This window comes from Stegastes partitus, unplaced genomic scaffold, assembly GCF_000690725.1.
Source record: "Stegastes partitus isolate 25-593 unplaced genomic scaffold, Stegastes_partitus-1.0.2 Scaffold652, whole genome shotgun sequence".
Taxonomy (NCBI): Eukaryota; Metazoa; Chordata; class Actinopteri; family Pomacentridae; genus Stegastes; species Stegastes partitus.
In genome coordinates, this window is record NW_007578383.1 from 324132 (window position 1) to 340868 (window position 16737).

The following is a 16737-nucleotide window of genomic DNA, read 5'->3' on the forward strand; positions in this document are numbered from 1 at the left end:
TGCGCTTTTTGGCTGCCTTTTGCTTAACTTTATTCGCATTGGAGGTTGCCACTTTGTTTGCACTTCTCATTTACGCAGCTAATAACACTTTTCAAGCAAGTGCGAAACTTTGCTTGCTTTCAAAGAAAACTTGCTTCATATGCATGTGCCTTTCATCTAAATGATTGTGTAAATTATTACTTCATACAGGCAATAGAAACGATGACCAAAACAACATTAAGAATTAAGCTCCCTTCTGTGTCCCTATCATTTCGTCCAGGTTTCGTGAAACCACCAGGTCCTCTTCCCAGTGTCACTAATCCATCAGCTGTTCCACAAAAGGCACTAAACCCGAGCCAATACCTGAAACACTGGCTTCTGAGCACCAAAGCATCTGGACCGGATGGGACAACAAAAACCACTGACAAAACCGCTACAAGGACTATCACAGGTGGCATGAGGCAAATGAAGATCTACCCCGACACCGCGGCTCCAGATAAACGAGCCAAGATGCTAAAGATGATCTCCGCCTTGGAGGAGCTGCACAGGGCGTTTAACAGCACACTGAGCTCACGGATCACCATCATGCCCCGAGGTAATGACACTCACATTGTGTTTAATTACTTTTGCTTTGCACAATCTCCATCTGCTATCTGGCTACAGCATTCAGACACTGGACAATATGACATCTTTACTAACATAACTCAAGGACTGACCACAGCTCTTTATCGGGAACATGTTCACTTACACCTGTTTTGTTTCTTTTTTCAGCAAATGGCAGAAATTCAGGAAGAAAAAATAAAGTGGTAAGCTCCTGTTAAATATTTGCACTGGGAATACTTTTTTTTTGCTCTCTAATAACGCCCAAAGTGCAATTACATAAGGCACAAAGCAACATTTTCCATGACTTTAAAGTCTTCCTTAGAGCATAAACCCACACATTATATAGCTGAATAGTAGATATTTAGTATGGACGTATCAAGAAAATTGCTGATTGTGTTTGGAACATCAATGCTTGCTTTGAAAAGAACTTTTGAATCTTCACCAAGGGATAAGTAAACCTCATGTCGTGGTTTGCTTGAGGAGGACCCAAGACACTTATTGATAAGGTGTGTGTTTACAATATGTGAAACAGAGCTCAGGCAAGGTGATGAGAATCTAATGGGAAGACACAATGCACTAACAACTGGCAAAACTAGGCAAGAGGTAAAGAGATGAACACTAAATTCAAGGAGCTAACACTCGACGTACAGAGCTGGGAGACAGGACTAAAGGCAAACGAAAACCAGGTACAAACAGGCAAGGAGAGGAATTAGAAGGAGGAAGGACTGAGTGAGTGAATAAATGAAACAGACGAAACAAACGGCAAACTTAGCTGGCAGATTGTGGCTAGAACGGGCAGGCAGGAAAACTAGACAGTCCAGAGGTTCAGAGTCCAGAGGTTTTGAGCAGAGTACTGGTGATGGTCCAAAGTGAATAGCGGAGGACGAGGCAGGGAAATAGTCAGGGCGTGTGTCAAAGTTCACAATCTGGCAAGAGAGTGAAGTCTAAGCCACACTTTGATGAGTAATTGGAGGCCTTGATTGAACATGTGCCTATGGGCATTATTTTCAGTCTTTTCTAAGGGTACCATCATTTTTGTCCAGGCCTGTTTTATGAGTTTATTTTTAAAAATAATTCTGTTGAACCACGGTTCAAAAGCAACGTCTGATTTTCATTGCTTAATTTTCACAGAATTTTTATTTATTATTACTTTTGTCAGATTCAAGTTATTTCTGTGACCATTGTGGGTTTTTCTTTAATTAACCGAAGATATTGGTGACATAATTCTTAAAAGGTTTCCAAGAATGTGCGTAGAGCTTGCTTTTATTCATCTCTTTCTGTCCGTTCTGTCTGTTGTTGCTGTGATGGAAGCTTCCTGCTGCTGAGGGAGGAGTGAAGCCCACCACCGCGACCCCAGCAGCAGTCGACAGCACCACATCCAGAGCCAGCGCAGACGTCATCGTCCCGAGCCTGACTGGTCGAAACTTTAGGAAGTCCCTCCCACCGCAGACCAAGAAGACCAACAAAAGAGGTGACTAGAGTTTTATCGGCTTGGGCTGCTCTTCTTTCTACAGAAGGCCACCAACATAATGAACACTCCAAACTTCTTTACTCTTTGTGCTCAATCAAGTTGGATTAATGCAGCATTTTTGCTCAGTATGGGAAGCAGTGACCCAATTCATGCTTTCTGCAATTGTGTACAAGGGTTTGCATGATGTCATCCACCCAAGTCTAAAGTTTTTACCATCTGACTGCAAAGTGATATTTGATATGAATAAAACCACATGTACACGGATGCAGGGTAACTCTGGTCTGCCTAAGTGTCTTCTCATTCCCATCGGGTTGTCCAAGAAGCCATCATGCAAGTCTCTTACAAATGCAATCACTGTAACAGCCAGAAGGGGGCGACTCCTCTGGTTGCAAAGTCCAATTGTTGAAGAGTCTGCAAGAAATGACTCTACTCCTTGACTCATTCACCAAGACTTTTTGACGATAGCATCGTGTTTATTTTGTAAATGATGTGCCCATTTGGAGGAAAATAGGCAATAAAGTAGTTTTAACAGGGTGCTATGTCACTGACTGTTGTATCACCGTACATTGTGTCTTTGCTGTGCCTAGTTTTAATAAGATCACATTCATGAAAACCCTACCTTTAGCTATAAAATCATCTTTATGGTGGTGGCACAGTAATGCCGCTTCAACCCTCACCATCCTCCACAGTAAAAAAAGTTTTTAACCAAGTGTCTCTTCTTCTTTCTTCCACAGTGTGCTTCTGGAAGTACTGCTCCCAGAACTGACCGTCCCTTTCTCCATCCATCCATCTACCAAATCATCCCCCTCATATTTTTAGATTCAAAACGTTCCCTCCTCGAGTCCCTCCAGAATATACGTTCCAAGCACACTGCACACAGTTTGTATAATTCAGCTGGACCACTAAATTTATTTCGAGTGGAGAGTTTATTTATTGTCCAGTGTTGTAATATGTTCCTGAGAAGACAATGCGACTTTTTGAAGATTTGAATAAACATGCGGGCCTTTACTGGGCGCGGAGGTGCTCACAGTTATGTTTTAGATAAACTGCTTGGTTTATTGAATTCATTAGAATGACCGTAGCTTCCATCCCTTCCTCTCCTTTGTTTCTTCTCCGTCCCCTGAGTGCTAGGAGACTGTCGCCGTGGCATCATCAAGCTCCGCGCCTCCAACCGGGCCGGCGCCAAAACCTTCACTCGGACCTTTTCATTTGCTCATTAATTAACAAGACTGACCAATCAAAGAAGACGATGTGCGCTCGTGGCATGAACAAACAGCCCTCCTAACCCTTTCTTCTCCATTAGGAGACAGACACACGTCGGTTTTGTATGTGTGCGCCAACTTTGAAATAAAGTTCATCCCTAGCATGGCAAATGCAAACTGTGACAATAAAGATTGATATTTTATTTTTCTACAGTTACACTCTCTTTAGTTGTTCATTATGGAGACAGCTTCACACTTGACTCACGGGAGAGAGTTCAGAAATAGTTAATTAACATTTAATAAACTCCATGTTTTCTTACCTGAAGAACAAAATCTGATCTCACAATAAAACATGCACATTATCTTCTATATATCAAAACACATGTTATGGTGCAGGACCGGGGGCTCTGAGGTGCAAAACACAACCACATTTTGTGTTGTATTAATTCTTTTGTGAAATGTTGGTGGTTTTCAGTTTGACCTTACAGATTTATTTTTGTAAAAATACAGAAATAAAATGTTAAATTTCCCACTATACACAACAACAAATTCACTAAAGACAACAAAAAAAATCTTAAAATAGATATTTTGATACAACAGCTTGATTATTTTTTTTTAATATTATTTAGAATTTTTTTCTGTGTAAATTTTCCCCAAGAATGTGATCTTTGTTTTGTTCATTTGTATTTTTATGAGTTCTTTTGTGGGTGTTTAGAACGTGTTTTCCTCTCTTTGTGTTTGTTTTTCATTTGTTCTGGTGAAATGTTGTGTTTTGCACTTGCAGGCCACCATAGATCTGCAGTTAGTCACTTTTTATTGAAAAAAGTAAATTCCCACACATACACGTTGACATTGACTTTTTAAAAAAAAATAAGTTTGACATCCTAAAGATTTGATTCCCTGCACCACAAAAAAGTCAAAGTATATGTGTTGCCTTCTGCCCATTTGTGACTTTAACCATTTTCAAATGATAAAAAGGGTAAAAAGTGTATCTAATTCGTGGTATTTACATATAATTCAGATAAATATTTCCATGCAACACAAGTTATTAGAGACTTTACGAGAAGATAGCTCATCACTTTATGTCCCATCAGCTGCCATATTGTAGCCTTAGGCTGCAGTTCACTGCTCTGCTACAGTCACTTTAAAATCGGACACTGAGTGATGAGCTTCAGCTGATTCATTTATCTCCCAACCTGCAGGAACGTTGTGTTTTGAACTTCAGCTCTCCAGTTAATCGTGTTTGATGTGTGACTTTATCCGGCCTTATAAGTCTTGCTGCAGCATGAGCAGCAGCACATTCTTGCGCTGGATGTTTCTATGGTAGTTTGACCGTGAGTGTTTGCTGTCTGGGTGTGTAAACTGTGGGTCATTACATTCAGAGAGTTTCCTCAGAGGTCACCATCACTGTCGCCCTGGTGATGAGTGTGTGAGTCTGCACATGCTCGTGTGTGTCTTAAATATGGTTGGTCTTGCCCTTAGAATCATTTGAGCAAAGAGCACTCATTTTCCCAAATGAAGTGAACTTAGAAAGCTTTTATAATAACAGATTCCCGAGCTTTAAGAAGAGCTACATAAGCTGCATAAGCAAAAAATGTATTATGAGAATAGCTAAAAAAAAAATAAAATATAAATTCAGTATTCAAGACATAATCATAAGAAATATTCATTTGCAAGTTTGTTACTATGCATTGTAATGCATTATCTAAATGCAAATTGACTTAAATGATTTCTAATATACTTAGAAATATGATTACCTATTTTCAACAATGACAAATGAAACTTGAAAGTAACAACTACAACCGAAGACAAAGTGTTTTTTCACCTCATAATTAATGTCATGTTGCTGTCAGAAGTAATAAAAAAAAAAGAAAAACCTTACCATGTTATTGTTATCCAGATATCCAGCCTCTTATCTCAGACTAAACCCAAAAGAAGCAGTGATTTTTTCATGAACAAGAATATATTGTTGCTTTACAGTGCAAATGCTACTGTATGTGAATATAGCAGCTCAGCAACTTGTCTGCCAAATCCCATTTTGATTGTTTTTGTGGTATTTACAGTTCTTAAACAAGCTTAGAAAGGGAGGCATGATACTGTGTATGCACTCATTTACCACTGAGAGGCGCTCTAATGTAAATCATTGATGATTCGGTGAGTGACGATGATTTCTTATGGATTTTGTGTTAAGGGCCTACTTCATTCAGTGTAACTGTAAGAACTGTGAGGAGGACAGAAACACAGACAACAAAAAACAACAGTGATAAAATCAGTTTAATAAAGATTCTCCCCTCAGAGAGGATTATAAGGCCAGAACACAGCAGGCTGGTGTCAGGGTTATTTTTGCTACAGAAAACACTCCATTTCTGCCAAACACTGAATGATTGTCTCAATCAAAGTGGTGTTTTGGTGCAAAAATACACTGGGACACTTTAGTCCAATAAGTGTTTTTAATTAAATAAAGCAGCATTCAAGAGAAGACAGACATAAAATTTTTCTGTCTTCTTGTTCAGGAAGAAAAATGTAACTCAATAGAAATTACCTTTCTGTATGCCCAAAGTAAAGTGTATGAAATTATTGTTGGACAATGTTATTAAAACAGGGCACTGATCAAGAGACGGATACAGTGTCAGTGGTCTCAGATTTACTGCAAAATATGTCCATTGGAACATCAACAAACCAAGCAAAGTCACTCAGCCACTCAGAAGTAGAAAACAAGCACGTCAAAAACAATCACAGCACAAGCAGTCTGTTCACACACGGCTGTCAGCAACATCAGAGTCATTCAACATGTATAGACAGAAGATGCAGGGCATTACTGTGTTTTCATTTTAATCCGATTCATTGATTAAAATCAAGCAGAAATTCAAAAATGGAATCACAGGATGCATTTTATACATATTGCGGTAAGGCATGCTCACATTACAGTGGGTCTTCTTTATGTGATATATTGCACTAAACAGTGTAATAAACCTGCCAGCAACATTAGCTGTGCAGCGTCCAACAGATTTCAATGGATTTAGGGTTAATATTATAACTTTGGTATCATTTTTTTTTGACTAAAGTGTTTGCTGTGTATTAAAGTTCCATGTTTTGTAATTTTGACCTTTTTTTTTGTCAGCATCAATAACATGGTGCCTACATAATAATTATTTGAAATGTGGGAATGCAGCTGTCCTGTTTTTCTCTACGCTTCAACCTCACCCCAACCAGACGAGGCAGACGGAGGTTTGTTCTTATTAAAACTGCATTTTTTTTCTTCCTATTGTCACCAAAGTGCTGCTCAAAGTGAATCATTTGAGGGGTTTCTCTCTGCAAAATAATATTTTCACTTTACTGTGTGATGTGGCCTAAAACAAGTTGTTGTGAGGTTGTGAAGTGGTGCTACACCGTCAGAAAAAAAAAAATCTGGAATTTCACTGGATTTTTGAAATACACAAGATAATAATAAAGTTACAGAAACAGACAGTTAATTTGTGTCTGTGATGTAAAATAACACTAAAAACCTGTGAATACCACAAGAGTTCTATTTTTACAAAGAATTTCTTTTTTTCTTTTTTTTGTTTACATTACATTGTGATTTAAGAATATATTTCAGTTTTATCTAATAGATGAAACTGTTAAATTGAACTTTATTGCTGTACATGTATTTCTAAAATTAAATGAGTGACAACAGAAAAAGAAGTACTGGTGCTGTAATTTTATATAGCTTTGTTTGTTAACTGAGAGATACCTTGCATAATTACAATTTAATCATCCATCTATGTAAATAATGTTATAGATTATTGTCAAATGTAAATACCCTTAATTAAACATTGAAAAACAAAAAACATACACATCATCTCATGCAAATTAAGGCTAGAGACTTAATTATGGAAAATGACTGTGTTTTAATGAGATGATTATTTTTCCATTATTTTGCAGTATTTCTAGTGCCCCAGCTGCCAAAATATATAACGCGAACCAGCGACCTTCTTGCTACCAACTGCAGCCCTGTGTTGCTGCTACAGGAGGATAAAATATTCATATGAATATAAACATGTGACTATGATCAAACGGTCTGTGATGTTACACATGAAGTTACATGAATCAATTTCAGTAACAGATTTAAATATAAAGTTGATTAAACAGTAAAGACCAGTGTTCTAATTCTAAATAGAGTACATAATGCAGTAATACTGACTGGTAATGTTTCACTATGTGTACTTTTATTTGCAGTGAACTTGGCCCTGCCATTATTTGAAAAGTCAAAAAAAACAAAAGAGATCAAGAAATATTTCTGCCAGTAACCTGTTAATTACTGATTATCATTATATGTAAAATGGTTATAAAGATGCAGCCCAACCTGTGAGTGCACACACACACACACATACACACACACACACACACACACACACACAATGGTAGAATCAAAGAATACATGTTTTAGTATCAGTTCGGTCTAGACTATATACTGGAATCCTTCTCCTCGTCTTTCTTCGTCTTCTTAAGGTTTCCAATCATTCTATATTTTTGTCCTTGTGACTACTTTTTCTTATTTCTACCTCTTTGCATCTTTTCATATCTTCTATTTTGACTATTTGTTTTAACTTGCTCTCATTTGATTCGCTTTGCGACATCCAGATAGGCAAACTCGATCTCCCTCTCAGCGGGGCAGGTGCTGGTGAACTCTTCTCTCTTGTAGGCGCAGTTCAAATACCTCCACACTCCCGTCATCTCCGGCGGGATCTCAAAGCCGCGGTATTTCTTGGCTACAACCTGAGGAAAATGCAGATAAAGGTGTTTACCTCTGGTTAGAAGCTCTATCAATCTAAAGAAGCTCCACTAATGCGTGTATCAAGCTGACCAAACCTTCAGGATGTGTAGTTTAGGGAGCAGGTTGCAGTCAGCTAGCGTGAGGTCAGGTCCGTCCAGGAAGCTCCTGGAGGACTCTGGCAGGTCACCTGAGGCGTCAGCGTCAATTTCCTCCGACAGGGGAGTCCTCAGGAAGTCATCAAGGCGCCGAAGAGACTTCAGCAAGGCTTTCTCTAAGGCTGCAGAGAGAAAGAAGCATCGTAAAGGACTGCCTTTTAGACGTGTTTTCACATTTTAAAGGTCTCATATGGTCAATTTTGTGAAGTTGCAAAGAAAAAGCTGTTAGGGTGTGAAGGTTTTTAATTTAGCCATTCCTCAATTCCTGCTATATGGAAACTTTAAAGCTGAGGGACATTAAAAAATGGTGGAAACATTAAGAGCATTTTAAAACTAATAAAGAAGAACTGGGTCGATTACTGTGTTTTTATGTTGTATCTAAACTCTTTGCTTCTCTCCTGCACTCTATGCTCGCTTATTTCCCAATTACGCTGTGCTCATTTGCATGTTCTCATGTTTTTGTTGTTAGGCAGTGGAGTGGGTATGAAATATTAACTATAAGTCTACATGTTAAACAGCAGTCACAAAATAACAACATGTTGGCAATATTCTTGTGCATCAGCTGCCATGCTGCACCCTCACAGAGCTGCTAGCGTGACTATCAACCCTGAGGCCTTTTTTCATTCCAGCACCTTCACTCCCACTATTGCAAATTCATGTTTTTTGCAGGCTGTAAAAGCACCTTTGTGACTGCTTCATTTATTTGGCGTTATTTTCTTTCGTTGTGGTTTATTTCTGGAAAACTTTCAGTTGTTCATTGTTTTTCAGTGTTGCTATTGTTTTTTTGGGGGGGGACTGTTTCTTGCTTGTTTTATAATTTTGAACCTTAACGTCCCAATTCTTGTATGTTCTCCCTGTGCAGCGTGGGTTCTCTCTAGGTTCTCCGGCTTCCTCCCACACAGTCCAAAAACATGTTGAGGTTAATTGGTGATTCTAAATTGTCCGTAGGTGTGAATGTGAGTGTGCTTGGTTGTCTGTCTCTAAGTGTAGCCCTGTGATATACTGGTGACCTGTCCAGGGTGTCCCCTGCTGGGATAGACTCCAGCCCCCCCGTGACCTTGTAGCCCTCCTTTTGTAAATACATGTATATATTCTTATTTGTCTTTTTCTACTATTACTTTTATACTTCTGCACCACTGGAGTTGTCTTTTAATTTCGTCGTACCTTGTGTATGATGACAATAAAAGCATTCTATTCTATCAAGACAAAATACAGAAGCAGGATTGCTGAGTCACATCTGAGACTAAAGTTGATCACGATCGAGCCAGATATCACAGGACTGTGTGTGCAGAGACAGGCACACCCCTCTCATTAGGCGCATGTAAGTTGGGAAAAGTCGTAAACATGCTGCCGGTTCTTAATAACTGTTCACTGATCACCTTTTCCTGCTATGTTGCTGCAGGTTTTATTTCTAAGTAGCAGAGTGTTAACAGTAAGGACACATTGTTCAAAGCGTGACTGAAAGACTGTATTGAGCCTAATTCTGTTCAGACAGGTGTGTGTTTTTGGTTCCACATGTGAAGACGGTGACAGTGACGACCAAAAAGGTCTTCATGTGCTGTTCATACCGACATAATGCGCTGACTTTTCTAATGTGAATGTTCATTCATGTTATAGATTTGTGATATTTTTTGTTACATTTGTGGTTCTGCCAGCCTATTATGTGTGTGTGAGTGTGTGTGTGTGAGAGAGAGAGAGAGAGTGTGTATAAGAAACACAGCTGTTCTTAATGTTCTGGCTTGCTGTGTGTATGAGAGGTAAAGAGGTGCTGCACCTTGTTATGTTATATATGGTTATAATGCTACTGTTGTGTACAGTGTGGCTGTAGCTGGCAACAATTATCAATGAATAATCCTCATATTCAGAGTAAGCACGTCTCCTTTGTGAACAGTCAATAGGGTCAGCCTTCACTACTGTATGTCCAGGTTGGTCATAATGGTGGTACTTGGAGAGTTCGATATTTTCTCAGGTGGTACACACTGTAAAAAGTTTGAGAACCACTGAAGTAGTCACTTTAGATTTTGGACTTAATTTGAATATGCCCAAACACAGTAGGAAGTTTCAAATTCTCCACAAATCCTTTGCTATGTCCGTCCACTGTGCTCAGCAGGACAACATGGTGCTACAGCCCAGTCTGTGACTCGCTGCTATATCCTGTAAAAAGAGCAAAGTCACAAGCAGCCTTTCAGAAACAACCACAGGAGATCTGTGTGGTTACCATGAATAGAACCACATGTGCATCTGCTGTTTTCTTTCAAAATCCTCATCGGTCTGTGCACACAGATGCAGAAAGCATGAACTGGCTCTTAATCTGTGAATGGGAGCCCCATGAGTCACACTCAAAGGAACAGTGTGACTACACCTGCAAACCTTTTCCATTCATCACCAGAATGTTCAGTCCATGGATGCAAATCCACAAATGACGAGAAACTATAGTTTTAAGGACATTGCTTAGGGCAGGGGTGTCGACATGCGGCCCTCGAGGACCGCAGTTCGACACCCCTGGCTTAGGGGCACTTGGCGCTTGACTGACAACCTTTAGTAGCTTAAAGCCATAGCCTAAATAGGGCTCATCCGGGATTTGAACCTGGGACCTCTCGCACCCAAAGCAAGAATCACATCCCTAGATCAACGAGCCAGCTTTCTGGCCTTCTTCTCCTGTAAGGTACCTGTTGACTTACTATACAGTTATGAATTCATTATTTTATCTGACATACTCCCTTTTCTTTCATTGTTTGTATTAGACACATGAAAAGGTTTGTAGACTATAAATTCTGAATGCATACTCCTGTTTCCTTGCCTCTGGTAAAGCACATGTATTGAAAGTTATTTGAAAAAAAGAACATTGCTCTCTAAATTCTGTAATAAAATACTGCTAATCATTTTATCACCTTTTCACAAGAGCCAAGATAAATGTTGCACTTTCGAGGAATGTAGTCAGGCTTTAATTCCACTCAGTGCTTAATGCTTTTAGAATGGTACTTAATGGGATTGACTGTTAAACACAGAGAAAGTAGAGAGAGAGTTTATCTGTTGGTTCATCACTTTAACCAACTTTTTTTTTTTACATTGGACATAGTTATTTAACACTTCCTTACCGTCGTTGGTGTCTTTTCTTGGGTTTTTGATGTAAGCTGAGAACTTGGCAAAGACGTCGATACCAGCTGTGTTGGCTTCACGATGTTTGGGAGCCAGTCTGGGGTAGCTGAAGACACATGAGAGGAATGAACTGACTGGACCTGCATGCGGTATCCTCTACATCCAAGCAGTTTCACTTTGCGTCTTTGCTCCTGTCACGTTTTTGCTCACTGTTGGCTCATTTTTCACTGCAAAATAAAGTCCTGCACTTCTACGGAAACAGCACAACCATGGCTAGAAGTAGAGAGAACGTAATGTCTTTTGTGTGGAAGACAGTTAAAATGCAATTCTTTCTCTTTTCAAAGTTTACGGCTCTGATGAATGGTGTTATTTTGCCACTTTTGTAAAGATAGCATGCCCTTCAAACCCACTAGTGGCTTTCGAGGGTGTGGATTGAGATGAGCCCAGTGGATAGTGGCGATGAAAAGGCAACATCTACCACGTTTTCCAGTTATTTGTGTAACCTCAGTTCATCAACTTAGCCTCCTCTGGTCAACTCATGCCAGTGAATGTGTGTTTGTGTACCGCGGCGGGGCCAGCTTCTCCTCCAGGAACTCCTCGATCTTGTTGACGTCAACCTTGACCTCGCCATTAAAGGTCATGAAAGGAGGGTTGGTTCCTGGAGCGAGGTCCTGCAGGTCAGCCGGCTTCCTAACAACACAAAATCCAGACAAAGACATTCTTTACATACGCAAACAGTAAAAGCTTTTCCATGAATACTCTGTATGGTAGCCCTTGGGGACAAAATGAATAAAAAGCCTGCACTCCCAATACAGAGATGTGTTCACCGGGTGAATGCAGAACGTTACCGCTTGAGGTCGACTGTGGTGACGTTGAAGATGACTCCTTTCAGCCATAGGATCATGAAGAGTCTCTGAGAGAAAGGACAGTTGCCGATGCTCTCCCCATCACTTCCTGCCTGCACACAGACATATGTACATGAAGAATAAGTCTGACTTTACAGGATTTATTGCCATATCTGAAATTTAAGCTACCCTACCAACACAGATGCTCCTGAAATGATTTAACATTAAAACTGATTCTTCCATTAGACAACTGAGGGAGCCATTTAATGTTTTTGTGGCTACTGAATACATCCATAACTCTTACATGAATAATATCTAATTGATTTGGTCTTTCATAAGGAACAATTTAAAAAAAAGAAAAGCATTCTATAGAACAAAAGATGTCAGCAAAGAAATGGGACAAGTAATAATCATAATAGTCTGAGTCCACATCAAAAATCTGTCATAACTTTATGCAGATCTGGAAATAGAATAGAATGGAAAGTTTGAAACATTTAAAAACACAATAAGTTCTGACATGTAAAATGAAAAAGAAATAATAGCATTTCAGACTCTTTTTATTCAAGCTTCCACTTTAACACAGCATTCAGATGAATCTCATCAGAGGCTTGTTAAACTTAATCAAGCCATTCTTCACCTGTTAGAAATATAGCAGGTCCAATAAAACATTGCTTATGAAATCCTCGGAACCCCAAAACAGTGGCTCTAAAAGGCACGTTATCTTTATAAAATCATCAATTTGCAAATTCATTGGAGCAAGAAACTGTAAAAACCATCAGATTTGGAACTTTCTGATGGTCCTTGAATGTAACATGTGTGACTTCCAGGTATCATTGGGAAAACAACAAATTCTATGGTTAAAATCATGATATTTCTTAAAAAATCCCGTCATTCTATGTCTCGTTTAAAAAATCACCAAAAAAAAAAACAGGCACTTGCACCAGATTCTGTAAAAAACAAAACACTATGTGCTCCTCGGTTCAATCATCAAGCCAGTGACTCAGTTCAAATCAGTTTTTGTTCATCTTTTATTAAACGTTAATGGTATTTCTAAGTTATCTCTCTTTCTAGCCATGATTGTGTCGTTTCCACAGAAGTGCACATATTTATATTGCGTGAAAAATGAGCCCACAGTGAATAAAAATGTGACAGGAGCAAAAAAAAAAAAAAAGCTAAAAAACTGCTTGGAGTTCAGAGGGTTAAGAAGCATTGTGATAAAAGAGAAATGTCAGCAGTAAGTGAAAGCAGCAAAGGTCAGATTTTTTTGGGAGCAGAGAGGAATTTTCCCAGTGTCAGATAATTGTTAGACTGAAGGTTTCTAAATGTGCCGTGTATGAAGATTGGAAACAATTGTATCCAAAGCAGAATTAGGCAGACCATAAGTTCAATACATCATGCTTTGCTCACGGAAAGATAGAAAAGCAACTTTATCACAGGTACAGAACTTACTAAATAAAAAACACAAGACTCCAATGGTGTCAAAAGAAGGCTGTCTGGTCAGAGAACCACTTCTGAAACAAGCCCAAACCTTTGAAGTGGACTAACAAACTCCAGCATTTTACAGCAGATGATTGGAAAAAAGTTATATTTTCTGATCAATTTCAGCCTGAGATTAGTGGCAGAAACAGAAACGAGACACCACAGTGGATTAAACCTACAATGAAACATGCTCCACTCTCTGGTTTGCATCGTTGTGAATGAGAACCCAAACTGCAGCAGGTTAATGAGCCCAAAGACACCTCAAAGCTTTGAACAACTTCACAGACAGTGAATATAGTGGACATCAAGCAGCTGTGCATATTGTAGGAATAGTCACGTGCACAAGTTTACAACATGGCTTACCTTCACAAACAACTCAATAGTTGGAAAACCAAGTTTTTTAATTGTAATGTCATACCAAGACATGGTGACCAATCCAGGTCCACATTCCACCTTAGAAACACTCAGTGGTAAACAGTAATCCAGATCTAGTTAATCCATATCAACATCTTCCAATAACGCCATGGTAACAACCAACTGAACATCCAGTCTGTCTGTCCGACTATTTTTCCATCCGCCTGCTTCTTCTCTCTGGTATGTCAGTTTCTCCCACACACACAACTTCTCTTTGTCAGGACAAATATCAAGCAGCGTCTCAGAGAGAATGTGGAACAAGAGCTGGATTGACAAGCAAGAAGCTACACTTCTGGTTACATCAATATCAGTCATGTTAGCTGATACGCTATAAGAATATTCGACGTGTTTACAGATAAGATGCACTCTCTTGATTTAGCACTTGCTGTGGTGATAATAATAATAATAATAATCGTAGCTTTGGTGCATAGACATCACTGGGTTCAGTGTACATTGAAGTCTGACGCTCTTCTTCTTTTTGTAGAATTAGCTACATAAACACACATTATAATCTGACATGATTTTGGAGGTACAGAATAAGTCTGCTCCTCATTTTTGTCGATGTGTGGCAGTGGGCGGCGATGGAATCTGCTCAACCACACACAAACACGGTGTCGATGTGTCACAGCAATGTCTTCTTCACAGACAGCAGCCTTTCTTTCCATGTTGAGTTCCTCCAGTACTGTTTACTGAAACATCAGAGTTTAAGTTTAGTTGATTTTGCAATGTCACTAACAAAAGATGATGCTCTCAGTTGATCCCTTCACTGATTGTTTTTGGTTTTTGATGAGGAAATTTCCGTAATAGAAATTTCTGATAAAGCATTCATCTGTGCATGCCTTTGTATGGGTATTAGGGAAACTTCTGAGCATAAATTGCCAATCAGTGGTAGTTTTTACTGCTTCGGGCGCCACAGAGAGGAATTATTTCCCCTCTGAAGAAGCTGCAAAGCTCAGAGAAACACAGAGAACCTGTGTGTCATTATTGATGCCACCAGCTGAAGACACCACTAATAACCTTCAACCTGTTTACTGTATGAAAGACTGCATTTCCCTTCTTTCTGGGCTCATTTCACTTTCACTTGAAATAAACTTACAGTTTTGACTTTATAAACCTGACTTTATGTTCTTTATACACCATCCCAGAAACTCTCACAAAGCTGCCACTAGATCTCAGAGACAGTGTTGCTGGTAGCTGCCCCCTACTGCTAAAAATATGTACCACATAATTTCCAATAATGCACTAAGTTGTTGTCAATGGAGGAAGAAGTTCCCAGATCTGTTAGCTGCACTAATACCATCCATCCATCCATCCATCCGTCCATCCATCCACCCATTATCTATACACCACTAAATCCTCACTAGGGTCGCGGGGGCATTAACACCACAGTGTAAAAATACTCTATTACAGGTAAAAGTAGTTTTGCAGAATAATGGCTCCTGTGTCATGGGGTCAACGCTACTGATGCACATTTGGTTTGTAAACCCTCCGAAAACAGTGAGAAATGTCCACTGATCGCCCAGAGCTTTGTGTTTGCTTTGTCCAAACCTCTAACCAACTCATACCAATTACATTTATAAAATATTTAATAACAAAAACTGCAAAAAGCCCATTTAAAAAACTGAAAGCAAGAAGTGTTTGGTATCTTTTACATCAAAAATTACATATACATCTGAGTAATTAGGTTCATGCTGTTCAGTATCTCAGCAAGCAGGGATCATTCCCACAACATTTAATTACCTTAACGACAAATTCTAAAAATGGTTAAAAGGAAACACTTATTATACTCTAATGTTCAAAGAATGTTTCAAATATTCTATGAGGGTAAAAGTTATTATGTTATGTTACATGAAAACAAAAGTAGAACGTTCTCAAACCAACATTTAAAAATGTTTGCAGAGTCCAGTGTTCAAACGACAATAAAATCAGTCTGATCAGGTAGAAAAATAGTCCAAAAAACAAAAGTTTGTTGAACATCATTGTACAGCGCAGGGTGAGAGGCTGGTAGGAGGTGAGTCCGGGTGCAGCTCAGAGGATCAGCACTGACTCAAACTGATCTGATTTTATTATGCCGGCCTTATATATTAATAACCCAGTAAACTGCCATTAGTCAGCTTGTTTCACTGGGCTGCTCCATGTACATGCAGGGTGTAATGTGAGGTGGGTACGTGTTGTTTGCAGCACCGCTGTGTCCAGAGCTCTCAGCACCAAAGGGCAGGCTAATCAGCTTACAGAGTGAGAATGTGGGGATTAAGGCTGTATGCTACTGGCAGCAGCACAGCACTGATACACTGTTCAGGCATTTTCTCAATCTGGTTCCTTAGTTACTTGCAAAAAACAAGAAGAAAAGCATACAGTGAATTCTGTTTCATGACAAACTAAAACAATCTTTTATCCACAGTTATACCATATAGTTTTACTCATATCTTTTCACATATCTATTGATTCATCCTCTCAGTGCAGGTGAAGAAACCAAATCAAAACTTTTCGACCTTTCTGGACCTCAACCTTGAACCCCTCTATAATATTTCCATCTACCTCCGTCTGTGCTGCCAACAGAGTCCCTGACAAAGGAGGCCATTGTCTGAATGTGAGCTCCAGCGGAGAGCGAGATTGTTGTGTGTAAGTGTGAGGCGGTGCTCAGATATTAGTGCATTTTTTCTTGGCGTTAAACCTCTCTGGTAATGCTCTCCTTTATTCTCACCTCAGTGAGGAATGTTGCTGCAGAGTTAAC

General features: G+C 39.3%; 1 protein-coding gene across 1 annotated transcript; it reads right to left on the reverse strand.

Moving 5' to 3' along the window:
- Positions 1-5511: 5511 nt before the first annotated feature.
- LOC103363323 (chloride intracellular channel protein 4) lies at positions 5512-14145 on the reverse strand. Its single transcript, XM_008290036.1, has 6 exons — positions 13953-14145; positions 12114-12223; positions 11830-11955; positions 11265-11371; positions 8107-8288; positions 5512-8013 (listed from the first exon to the last, which is right to left on the reverse strand). The coding sequence occupies exons 1-6, from the start codon at positions 14013-14015 to the stop codon at positions 7852-7854; spliced, it is 750 nt and encodes a 249-aa protein (XP_008288258.1). The 5' UTR covers positions 14016-14145; the 3' UTR covers positions 5512-7851.
- Between the last annotated feature and the right edge of the window lie 2592 nt (positions 14146-16737).